A 13,261-nucleotide genomic window follows, 5' to 3' on the forward strand; every position below is an offset into this window, starting at 1 on the left:
TTAACTGAACTGACTTTTTTATAAACAAGAAACACCCTCCCGAAAGACCGGCAGCATGGCTGACACATACCTCGTATTTTCTCAAAAAAAGTGGTAAAGCGCGGTCAACCTTTTCCTCATTCTCTAGCTTTGTCTCTTGTACTGCTAAAAAGTCAATCTCCTTTTCTTCGAGTAGACGGTGTAGCTGATTCTGCTTTTTCTTCGAATGAAAACCGCGTACATTTAAGCTGGCGAAGCGGAAACCGCCCATCGCTGCTTAAGGGGGTGACTTTTCCTGGGCTTGCCGCGCAAGCGGCTTCGACACGGTTAAGCGCTTACTTGCGTATGTGGCTCCCGGTTCCAATTTCTTTCTCTTGACGTCACTGACACCAGTTCCCAGAGCAGAGTTTGTGTCCACTCCGTTCCCTTGACCCTCGGGAAAGGGACCTGCTTGCTTGGTTTCACCTTGGTCTCGGTCGTCCAGCTCCGAAGGTGTAGCAGCACTGCCGCAGTTACTGCCTTGCTCCATGGAAGAATCATCCCCAGTCTGCGAGGACACAGGTATGGCTCCTGGGTCTTGTGGCTGGTGGTCGTTGATGGCGCCGGTCTCGCCTGGTAAGGAGGGAAGACTGTTTGCAGGGCCGCCCGTGGACGCCCCCACTTCGCCGTTGGCTCCCACTACTTCGGACACGTCCATGAACTGATCGAGATTCGATTCGGCATCCTCGTCACCGCGCCTCAGCACCGTGGCGTAGGTCGCGTAGCACTCGTTGTCTTCGTGACCAAATTTGTTGCACTTGGTACATTTTGGTGCGCGGCACTGTTTCCGGATATGGCCTACTTTTTTGCACCGTAGGCAAAGCGGTGGTCTTCCAGGCACAATGACAAGGGATTGCACCCCATATACCTTGATCATATGGGGCAGGTCGGAAGAGCTGACGGCGTCATGCAGCGTCATGCTGACTTCTCTGTTCATGGTTTCCAAGTGTTCCATTCCCGGGACTCGCAATTTCTCCCTAACGATGTTACGAACTTTACCGTAAGGCTCGAGAGCTTCCACCACACGTCTGTCTTCCAGATACGTTGGGAGCCAAAGTAGCCTTACCCTAATGTCCTTTGCGTTGGGATCCAGCACCAGACACTTCCGCCCCTTGACCGTGAGTTGTCCAATCCTTTTCATCTTTTCTGTGGCAGCCATGCTTGCGAGAGTGATCATCCATATGTGGCTCATTTGGAATTGTCCAATTGAAACCACGTCCGTCATGTCCACGATGTCCTTCAGTCCGTCTCGAAAATCCACAGCACGGTACGGTCTTCCCATCAGGTCCGCGTGCAAAAACACGGAATTCAGACACATTTTTCCATCTGGGAAACGGGGCAACACCACACGATACTCATCGCTACTGCTGGCTGCAGCGTCGATGCTTCCTCGGCCCGCGTGGGCCGATACCGCGCCGTTATCGGAGCGAATCATCGTCCGTCCGCTCTCGTCGAAAGCCGGAAGCGAACTCGCTACGGCCGGGCTGTCTACTTGGCGCGCGGCATTATTATGAATATATATATATATATATATATATATATATATATATATATATATATATATATATATATATATATATATATATATATATATATATATACATATATATATATATATATATATATATATATATATATATATATATATATATATATATATATATATATCAGCGTGTCGAACCTAAAAAAATACGGGTTCGGTTACGCTTCAGGTTCAGGTAAATTTATTTTGTTCCGGTTCAGTTCCGGTTCAATTAATTCGATCCGCGAACCGGTTCGGGGGACTGAACCGGTTCGCGAACCGGTTCGGAATTAATAAATGACAAATTGCAACATCAAAATAAATTACGAATAAAACATCTGAAATCAGAACATACGAAACGGGATACATCGTAGTGTAAGGCTCAGGGATTTCTACCAGGAATGGTTTCTTTATGTGCACCCAAAGTTTACCTCACCGACGTTTACGCATTCGGACTTCATCTAATTGGGTCCGACGCAGTAGCTGTAGAATCCGCGACCTCCTTACAAACCCACTTACAAGTAGAACTCGCTAACTATCCCGCCACCTCGGCGTGCAAGCAATTGAAGGAACAGTGGGGAGAAAATACAGCTTTCTTTATTTGAACTAGCCTTCGGTAACTCAAATTAGACCCTTAAAGAAGTTTTCATTAAACAAGATGCGGAATATGAAAAACACTTCACCGAACGCAACGTCAGAAGGACGTAATAGGACAAATATTAAAATAGAAGACTTCGTTGTCTCACAAATATGTTAGCTTCTAAGTGCCTATACGAAACCGGATGCATTATTATCAAACTCTACAGCCTTTTCTTTTCTCATTCCGATGGAAGCAAGCTTCAAGAACTCGCGCGTTCTAGAAACGTGTTATGAAATGAGCACACAGCAGCATTTCGGATTTACGAGATTGTAGGAAAATAAAAATCCGTGACGCGATTTTTTTTTTTTTTTTTGCACAGCTTTCCAATTTTTTTTCCCGTGCAAGCCGCGACCAGCGCAATACTGGTTCCTATGTCAAGATTCATGGATGCAGCGTTTGTCAAGAGTCATGGATGCAGCGTTTATCCCTAACACAGGTGAAGAAGGAAAATATGTAAGCGAGGTGTGTGTCAGTTGACGGCACTTAAAAAACAAATGGCATTGATAGCACATTCATTGTCAACCGCGCGTGGCCGAACCGTTTTGACATGAGCCGGTAACAGTTATTTTTTTCCGGTTCAGTTCCGGTTCGGGTTCATCGCGATAACAATATAACGGTTCGGGTTCAGTTCCGGAAAAAATACCGGTTCGGTTCCGGTTCGACACCCTGATTGAGACTTTGTGTTTGTCCGTCCCTTTTTGTCCCAGTCTCGGGGTTTTTGTCAAAATGTTTAACCACTACCAGCTGGTTTGCGCCCTTACCTTTTGTTCACTGATATATATATATATATATTGTGAGGGCGAAAATAAAGGTGTACTAAATGAGAGGATATATAAGTACATGCTGTGCGACCGTTGTCAATGTCCTTCGTGGAACAGACTGCGCGCGCTCAATGCCCCTGCGTGAGGCTTCTTCTTTGTCCTCCATTTCTTTCCCAACAATATCCCACCGCCGTCGATAGGGCCGGTCATCCGGCACTTGTGGTAGAGCTAGTTTTCTTGGCGGTAGTATGACTTCATACGTGCAATATGAACAATGTCACTTGATTTGGAGCGGCGATCTCCAGGCGACGGAAGTGGGGCTACCTCATAGTTGGTTGGCGAGAGTTGTCGTAAACACGGAATGGGCTTACGAAGCGCTTCATAAGTTTCTCACAGAGACCAGGGGCGCGTGAAGGATTCCACAAAAGAACCTCGTCTCCAAAGTTGTAATGGGCTGGGCGATAAAGGTCAGCGTGACGTAATTGTTGCTGCTGCTGAGACTGGAAGGTGACGGGCGTCCTCCGCCCGCCATATTACGTCTGCTGCATAATGCTCAACCGTGTCATCTTCAATATAAGGTAGGATTGTGTCAAGTGGGGTGAGCGGCTCAAGGGCATACACAAGGTAGTAAGGAGAGTAACCGGTAGTAGCCTGACGGGCGGTATTGTTAGCGTAGATTACATACGGAAGGACAGTGTCCAAATTAGAGTGGTCCTCCGAAACATACATAGAGATCATGTCCACAAGAGTGTGATTGAGGCGTTCGATTAGCCTATTATTTTGAGGGTGATATGCAGTTTTTGACGCTGTGAAACGGTTGATGCGATGCGCAAGACGTCTTCGAGGAGGTTTGAAATGAACGGGGTGCCTTGATCCTGATAATCTGTTGGGGAGCTCCGTGGCGTAACAAAATGCAGTGTAGAAAGAAGTTGGCGGCTTCCTGGGCATTGGCGGCTGGAACGCACTTGGTTTCGGCGTATCGCGTCAGGTGGTCAATGGCTAGGATAATACATTTGTTGTTCATGGTCGATCGAGGAAAAGGGCCGAGAAAGTCTATGCCCACGCGTTTAAATGACAGATCAGGTGGGACAAGAGGTTGTAAAAGTCCCAACAGCTTTTTGGTGCGGGATTTTTTTGTTTGGCATTGGTGACATGCTCGAACGTACTTGCTGGTGGTGCGGGTCATGGAGGTCCAAAAGTAGTTCCGGCGGATTTTAAAATAGTTTTTTTGGAGAATCCTAAGTGGCCGGCTGAAGAATCGTCATGATGAGCTTGAATAATGTTTCGCTGTAGTTGTGATGGAACAACTACGAGCCAAGTTCGTCCTTGGTGGTTGCAGTTACGGCGGTAGAAAACGCCATCCCGAAGTACGAAGACTCGGGAGCGCCCTTGGGTCTGTACTGTGGGGTTCTTAAGCGCGCCGTTGAGATGTTGAACTATAGGCTGCAAAAATTTGTCGGACGATTGAGCGGTTCCAATGTCGAGAGTGTCCAAGACTGCCATGGTATCTCGTTGGGCGACAGGAGTGGAACTGAGTGTCTAAACCGGTACTGCACACCTAGAGAGGCTGTCGGCATCAAGGTGGCGTTTCCCGGATTTGTACAGGACGTTGAAGTCCTACTCTTGTAACTTGAGTGACCAACGTCGAAAGCGTCCTGAAGGATCTTTGAGTGTGGCCAGCCAGCATAAAGCATTGTGGTCAGAAAGAATAGAAAACCAGCTGCCGTAGAGGTAAGGTCGAAATTTGGAAATGGCCCATACGACGGCTAGGCATTCGCTTACAGTGATAGAGTAATCGCGCTCTCAAACGGTAAGGGTGCGGCTGGCGTAGGCGATGCTGTGCTGGGTGCCAGAGATGGTTTGGGCCCAAACTGCACCGATTCCATATCCGCTGGCATCTGTGCGAATCTCGGTATCAGCTCCTGGAACAAAATGGCCGAGTACCGATACGGTTGTTAGTGCCAAATTGAGGCCTTCGAAAGCCTTGGTTTGCTCCGCACTCCAGTGGAAACTAGGGTGACCACCCGTCCCGCGACTCGCAGGACTATCCCGCATTGAGGGTTCGTGTCCCGCGTCCCGCAAGAAATTCCTAAATCTTCAAAATGTCTCGAATTTCATACTGTAGTAAGATTCACTCTGCAACTCATGGAGCTGCCAAACAAGGGGGCACGGGGAAGCGCAGAGGTCGCTTGTAATCGTGCGAATCGCAATGGTACGCCATTTGCTCTCCAAGCATTGCGGAAGCAACCGTCGTTCTTGGAGGAGACCCGACGCGCATGCCCCGTTGTGCCTCTCCCCTTGGTGACAAAATATTGTAAGAAAACATTGTTCGCCAAAAGTTTAAATATAAAATATTGTAATTATTTTCAAATCGCTGCGTCTATGTTAAAGGGTTGCCGTTGATTTATTTTGTTTTTAGTGAAGAAAGCCGACAAGACAGGCCGACAAGCCTGCAACATCACAACGGTCGAAAAAGGATTACATAATGTTAAAAATCTGAGTAGGTTCATGTTGATTAAAGTCACCGTTGACGAAAATGATTTACTGATTCTCATTTCCATTTGATGCACTCAGTTCTGCTAGAGTCAATTTTTATGTTTTCAACTCCGACACATTTAAAACATATTAAGCATAATAAGTTATGTCACTGGGACTGAAAATTATTTCAGCTTAATATCTGTAATACCGTTAGGAGATGTATAAGCAGCACAGGATATTAAATGTGTTTACAGAGCCTCGGTTCTTGGTGTGCGTGTTAAGAAAATTCCTCTAACCCCCCCCACACACACACACCTCCTCCCTCTTTGTGTCCTGCATTTCGCTAGCAGGGGGGTGGTCACCATAGTGGAAATACATGACGGTGCGAAGTAGCATGTTCAGCGTTTCGGCCAGATTATCGAACCCTGGTATGAATCTGCGGAAATAGGTGCATAGGCCGAGGAACGAGCGTACGTCTTTTAAGTTCTTGGGCTGTCGGAAGTGAGAGACGGCGGCTGTTTTTTAAGAATCCGGGCGAGTTCCATCAATGCTGACTATTTGATCAAGGGCTTCATTTCTCAAGCTCCAAAAATGCACTTTTCTGAGTTGCGGTGCAAACGCTGTTCAAACTTCGCTGCAAAAACAACATCGTCAAGATAACAAAGGCATGTTTTCCACGTGAGGCCCCGGAGTAATGTATCCATCATGCGCTCAAATGTTGCTGGCGCGTTGCAGAGACCGAACGGCATAACCTTAAACAGGTACAGTTTATCAGGTGTAATAAAGTCCGTTTTCGGTTTGTCTGCGTCAGCCACAGGATTTTGCCAATATCCGCTGCGGAGATCCGTGGCGGAGAAAAAAGAAGATCATTGCAGAGTGCCGAGGGTGTCTTCTATGCGGGGGAGAGGGTACACATCTTTTTTTGTTATTTTGTTGAGGCAGCGGTAGTCTGCGCAGAAACGCATCGAGCCACCTTTTTTCTTTACAAGGACTACTGGTGAAGACCAAGCACTGTGGGATGGATCGATGGCCCCTTTATCTAACATGTCTTGGACGAGGTCGCGGTCTGCTGTGCGCTCGGCCGAGGAAATTCTGTACGCACGACTGTCAATGGGTGAGGCTGTTCCAGTGTCGATGTGGTGCTGGACATGCGAATTCTGGGCAAGCGGGCGCCGGTAAAGTCAACGAGAGTTCGGGAAGTTGTAAGCAGGTTGGTCAACGCTTCGTGTTGGGTGACGGCCAAGTTAGGGTCCACCATTTTTCCTACTTTCTCAATGATATCTGTTGAAGGTGGTTATGACGTAAGTACATTGATCTCTTTAGACAGTGTAGCAAAGTTTCGCTCAGAATACTGTGTGGCGACGGTGGCCAAATGGGTACCACGGGGAAGAACTTGCACTTGGGCCGAGGGGTTTGACAAAAAGAAAAGTTTTGCCGTCTTTTGGTGCGACTCTGCTCTACGGGACAATGATATTTAATTTTTTGTGAAAGCGCTTGGAAGAGGTTCAACGAGGCAACTTGGGGCCGTGAGCGAGTGATCCGGCAGAAGTATATTGGCGAGAGCAGTGAGGAGGGACGGTGTAGTCGTCGTCGGTGTGAGGGGGCACAGATGAATCTTGTTGAAAGTCGTTTATAATGTTAGTAGAGCTCAAGTGAAGTTCGCGGCTGGCGCAGTCAATGAGAGCATCGACGGCTGGCAAAAAATCCCATCCAAGAATAACGTCGGCAGCACAACTGGGGAGTACAGTGAACACAATAGTGTGAGTAGTGCCCCTAATAGAGGTGGACATGGTGGAGCATCCGAGAGGTTGTATGAGGTCACCATTCCCCATGCGCAAAAAATATGCGGAAGCTGGCGGGGTCAGCACTTTGTTTAAGCGGTGGCGAAGGTTATTGAACATGCAGGATCTTGCGGCCCCTTTAACGACTAGTGCTGAAATAGCTTTTTGGACTGTTACCGTAATAATTTTTGATAAAGACGAGGAGGATTCGCGACAGTTCTTGCGAATGCAGCCTGATCTCCGGCGTCAAGGCAGGCTGCTGCTTTTAGTTTGACGACTGGTTGATGCGTACAAGAATGACACAGTTGTTTCTGTCACCTCGTCACTAACTTGACAGCGTGCCTTCGGTGGTTTCGTCGGCGCCACACATCAAGACGACTAAGTCACTATTCTACGTATTATTTTCATAACGCGGTTTCTGAATCACGCGAAGAAAGGCAAAATTTACGAAAAAGTTTGCGAACCTTGTTGCCTTTTCGCAAAATGCCAAAATTGTGTTTGCCTTCAATAATTAATCCTTTTAAAACTGCAATTGCACCATGTTCAATTAAGCCGTTAATAAACAAGTTAACTAACAGATTGTGGCTAATTATTAAACATAGCGACGGTTATTCACCAATTTATTATCCACCGAGCCCTACAGATATAACGAAAGACGGCATCCACATATCTGCCATATCCCTTTTTTGTAAAATATGTAAAGCTCTGTAAAGAATAAAGCAAGGACACCCTGTATGTCTACGTGAACCAGATACACCCCCTGTGGAACCATGGGTCTTTCCCTTCGAATACCCAGCTCAGGCGAGACCTACCTGGGTGTCAGAAAGCAGCTGTCAGTTATATGTATTCTTATGAGCGTGTGGGTTTCAGATGGTTTACCCTCAAGAGGATAATGCGCTGCATATTGTAACCATGTATGCGCTGCACATTATAACAATTATTTCAATGCCGTGCTGTAAACCATTACTAGTTTTTCCTTGCCTGATCTACGTGTGTTCATGGTTTCTGCTCCAAATGATGTGAAATAGTGGCGTGTTTTTGTTTAATCTTATAAAGCATTACTTGTTCAGCCCACGATGTCTCACTTTTTGGACTTTAGTTCAATGTTAAACGTCGGGTGGTCCTCGTTGCCGGACCAATCAGCCGCCTCCCTTTCATCACCTGACTTCATTCTCTGCAGCCACATTTGCCACGCTCACGTGGCAAGTGTGGCTGGCCCAACGAGCACATAGCTTCAACAGCACTGTCAGCTTCGGAATGAACGGGGTGGGGAAAGCAACATTTGTCTGAATTTTGAGCGACGGGCTAATCTTCTAGGGGGAGAATGGATGTGTCCGGATTACACAAACGAGGGTGCGAGCAAGAGGGGGCTCCCCCTTTTCGTCTTCTTTAACTGTTTGGTGGAATGCGCGATTTATGAGTTGAGGAGGAAAGCTGAACTGGAAAAAGTTGGAAAAGCGTTTCATGACCCCTTTAAAAAAAGCAAAGCTGAGCTCCGCCGCATAATCAGAAGCCAGAAGAAAAACTCCTGGTGCAAGTACACCTCGAACGTTACCCAGGACACATCAACAAAAGAAATCTGACACAAAGTCCAGAAGATGGAGGGCTTATTTAATGATACCCGACTCTCTATTCTCAAAGATGGAACAGTTCAAGTGTGCTCTCCCATAGACCAGGCAAATCTGCTGGGACATACTTTTTCAGTAGTATCCAGCAAGCCTTCATACCAAAAACCCTTTCTAGCTTATTGCACGCAAGTAGAAAGAAAACCACTGGCAATAAAACTCAGTAGCGAGGAACCTTACAACAAACCTTTATCTTTTCGAGAGCTGGAGCTATCGACCCTGCATTGCCGGAATTCTGCAGTTGGCTTAGACAAACATACTCTACAAAATGATTGCTAACTTATCCCACGATTCCAAGTTTGCTCTTCTGAAGTTCTATAACAGAATATGGGAGACGGGGGTGTTCCCAACATCCTGGAGGAAAGCAGTCGTTATAGCCATTCCAAAGCCAGGCAAAGATCACACAAATCCTCAGAACTACAGACCAATAGCTCTCACCAGCTGCCTCTGCAAGGTGCTGGAACGTATGATAAATTCAAGGCTTGTTTTTTGCCTAGAGGCAGAAAACTTACTATCACGAGCTCAGTGTGGTTTCCGCGAAAACCGCTCCAGCCTCGATCATCTTGTGTCTCTGGAGGTGGAGGTTCGCTCGGCCTTTGTGAGGCGTGAACATCTGATGGCAGTTTTCTTCGATCTTGCTAAGGCATATGATACAACATGGAGGCATGGTATTCTTAGTAACCTGGTGTCAATGGGTTTTAATGGTAACATGATGGTGTTCATTAAGAACTTCTTAACAGATCGCACTTTTCAGGTGCGCCGGGGAGCTGTTCTTTCTGACGAGTTTATGCAGGAAACGGGCGTTCCCCAGGGCTGCATTTTAAGTGTCACATTATTTTTGGTTCAGATAAATTCACTCTCCCGTGAAATTTCTCGCCCCATCAAACACTCTTTATATGCCGATGACCTTAAAATTTCTATCAGGACTTCATCTCTGCGAATTGCCAAGCGACAACTCCAGCTCTGCATAAACAAACTGGCCAAGTGGTGTTTTCGAAACGGATTTCAGTTCTCGGCAGAAAAAAGTGCCATTGTACATTTCACGCGGAAACGTGGACTGTACCCCAATCCCGAACTGTCACTAAATGGTACACAACTTACTTGTAAGGACTCTCAAAAATTTCTTGGAGTCATTTTTGACCGAAAACTGACATTTGGAGAGCATATTGCCTACCTTCGCAAAAACTGCCTAAAAAAACTAAATATTCTTAATGTGCTTGCACACACATCTTGGGGAGGACACGTGAGTCTCTTCTGCATATTTACCGGGCTACAGTGCGCTCAAAACTGGATTATGGTAGCTTTGTTTATGGATCGGCTAGACAAAGCACAATTCGACAGCTTGATCCTGTTCATCACCAGGCAATTCGTTTGTGCACGGGAGCTTTTCGAACATCACCAGTGGAGAGCCTATACATAACAGCCCATGAACAGCCCCTATGTCTTAGGAGAGAATTGCTAGGTCTATTTTATGCAGGTAGAATTTCAATGTACAAGGACAATCCAGCCTACACCCATGTCCTAGCCCCATCTTTCACTAAGTTGTTTGCTCGACGCCCATCAGTCGCCCAACCATTTGGAATTTGTGTGCAGCAAGTTTCGTCGGACACTAGGTTTTCAATAAGCAAGGTTTCAACTTTTCGTCCACCACTCCCCCCTTGGTATGACCCAAGCATTTCCTGTGATCTGCGGTTAACTAAGTTCCAAAAGCCATGTACTGCGCCTCTGGTGTACCAACAGTGTTTTTTAGAAATTCTTAAAGAGTTCAAGGACTACCGGGCATTTTACACTGATGGTTCTGAAATGGGCGATGCTGTTGGAGCGGCCTTTGTTTCTGGGACCACCAGACATGCTTTTCAGTTGTCTCCAATAGCATCTGTTTTCACATCTGAATTATATGCCATTATTGCTTCGCTTAAGCACATCAGAAAGTCCCGGATCAAGAAATCACAGATATGCTCCGACTCTTTAAGTGCACTTATGTCCATCTGTGCTATACAGTCTAAGAAATACCCGTTTATTGTAGATATTCATACGCTGTTACGAGAAATCCAGTCAATAAGCGGACACGTTCGGTTCCTCTGGGTTCCAGGGCATTGTGGCATCACTGGAAATGAGCTTGCCGAGAAAACTGCACGACAAGGTCCGTTCGAAGACAGAACACAGATGCCTTTGTCCTTAAGTGACATTCGCCGTGAGATGTCCAAGAGTGTCGCGACAAAATGGTTGCGGCAATGGAAGAAATGTGAAGGTAACAAACCTCATACCCTTCAGCCTACTACAGATTAATTTCAGGACCATCGTCACCTCTCGCGTCATGACAGTGTATTGTTAACACGACTGCGCATTGGACATACACGCTTAACACGCTCACATCTCTTAATGGGCAATGAACCTCCTACCTGCGAAATATGTGACTCACACCTTACAGTAATGCATCTGTTTGTTTCCAGGAAGCTGGAACCTTTCCTTAAACCACTTTTAGCACCACTAAGAAGATTAAACATTCCATTTCATCCGTGTTTGGTGTTAGGTCCTGAACCTCAGATTCCACTCAAAGACTTATTCACGTTCCTTCAAAAAAGTGGCCTCAAGTTGTGGGAGCCGGGGGTGAAAGACGAGGCCGAGAGCACGTGACAGGGGGTCGGCGGAGAAGTCACGAGCTGGCGCGAGGCATTGCGCGCTGAGCGGTGCTGGTAGCTGGACAAGGAACGTCGAAGCCAGGCTGCCTAGCCTGGCCAATAACGAACCCCGGAGCGGTCCACCAGCGAGGTCTGGAGCAAGACCGGTGGAAACGGCGAGCCCGGGCCATATGACCTGGGCTATGACGATCCCGGGGTGGTTCCGCAGCGAGACTCGGGCATTGATAGCCCGGGGCAGACAGCCTACGCAGCGCTGGCGTGGGAAAGGCGATCCGCAGGCCTGGACACGGACCCCGACTGTGAGCTCTGATCGACGGGCGACAACAAAGGTCGGCGGGCCTGGACTACCGGCTCTCGACGACGGGCAACCGAGAGGTACAGTTAACCCATTCGCTGTCTTTTCGTTGCAATGTGTGATTCCCTGGGTGACGGGCGGAACGCATACCGATCGGGCGACGATTATTAGTATAGAGGGACCTACCTCATAAAGAACCCCCACATTAAAATGGCGCATCCAACGTGGGGCCCGTTCGGTATGCCTCTGGTTCTAATCGTCCCCAGGGAGTCCCATGGATTCGTTGAGCGGGTTGTTCACTAACGCTAACGATGCCCATTGAGACAAAGTATTTCGAAATTTTGGTGACTTGTCTCACTGCAGAGCTCAGCAGGTGTCTCCTCGAATCGAGTACTTAAAGGTCTCGAAGGACGAGGTTGCGGACGTGCTTTCTCCGGTACCCCAGATTTGTGGTTGGCAGAAGGTGACCCAACCGGGGGGAACACGAGGAGCGCGGTTAAGATGTAAGAAAGTCGTCTTCGGAGGCAGAGGAGAGCCACGGCATGTTCGCTGGAAGGCAGGATAGCGACTGGCAGGAGGGAACACAGCCAGTACTTATTCCATATTTAGGATTTAGGCTTGGAGTGATGCGGTAGGCAAGCAAGCGCTTGTCGAGGCCCGGGGTGCAGATGGAGTTTTGTCAGTGGGTGTCGGAAAGATTGCGGGAATTGCAGTCGACACCGGGAACACTGGCGGTCGAGATTGTCAGCGGGTGTTGGGTAAACTGGCGTAAATTGCAGTTGACACCGGGAACGCTGGCAGGCGAGTTAAGGAGCAGTATGATTTGTAACCGCTCGGCCAAGACGGCTAGTTGTTTCGCGTCACTCCAACAACAGACGAAGGGCAGAGGGACGACTCTTCCTTGAGGGGGGTCGTTCCGAGAAAGCTACGAAATGTTTTATAGGATACTTTTTCGGCTTCACTCTGGCCGGTCGTGGCAGTGACAGCAAGACTTTTGACAAGTTATGTCGCGTCATGACCTGGCCGGGGATGAGGCGGTAGACATTTAGGTGGCTTGTAGTTGTCCAGCTCGCCTTGAGGCGTGAACGATTCAAGCGGGTTTGCTCGCTGAGCTGCCGCCCCTCCGAGGACCGAGCAGTCCCTAGAGCTCGTATACACGTGGACAGAATGGGACGCTGACGCTTACATCGAGTAGCACATGGTAGTTTAAGTCAAACTACCAAAGTATTGCAGTCAAAAGGTAATTAGAGTATAAAACAACAGTATTCACGATTTTCAGGTATTTTAAGAGTATTCTGCACGTATTTTTGATTGCTTCATTTTTTTAAGGTTGGAGTATATTTTGCATGAATTAAATAAATATTTTAAGAAATATATGTGAAAGGTATTTTGTGCCAATTAATTTAGTATTTACATATTTCAAAACGCATGAAGGGAACTTCAAATGCAGTTTAAGTAAAGGTATTTTAAAATGATTTTTAGAAGTATATTTTAGTACT

At 47.2% G+C, this 13,261-nt stretch overlaps 1 protein-coding gene across 1 annotated transcript; it reads right to left on the minus strand.

The window, feature by feature from the left end:
* Window positions 1-256: 256 nt before the first annotated feature.
* On the minus strand, window positions 257-1,422 carry LOC115324426. Its single transcript, XM_029985027.2, has one exon. The coding sequence runs from the start codon at window positions 1,334-1,336 to the stop codon at window positions 257-259; it is 1,080 nt and encodes a 359-aa protein (XP_029840887.2). The 5' UTR covers window positions 1,337-1,422.
* Between the last annotated feature and the right edge of the window lie 11,839 nt (window positions 1,423-13,261).

The sequence above is a fragment of the Ixodes scapularis genome, unplaced genomic scaffold (genome assembly GCF_016920785.2).
Source record: "Ixodes scapularis isolate PalLabHiFi unplaced genomic scaffold, ASM1692078v2 PGA_scaffold4__175_contigs__length_147842914, whole genome shotgun sequence".
In the NCBI taxonomy this organism is placed as follows: domain Eukaryota; kingdom Metazoa; phylum Arthropoda; class Arachnida; order Ixodida; family Ixodidae; genus Ixodes; species Ixodes scapularis.

What these genes read in the sequence shown, in the direction of transcription:
- LOC115324426 (XM_029985027.2), bottom strand. Translation starts at nt 1,336, where the DNA reads ATGTGTCTGAATTCCGTGTTTTTGCACGCGGACCTGATGGGAAGACCG.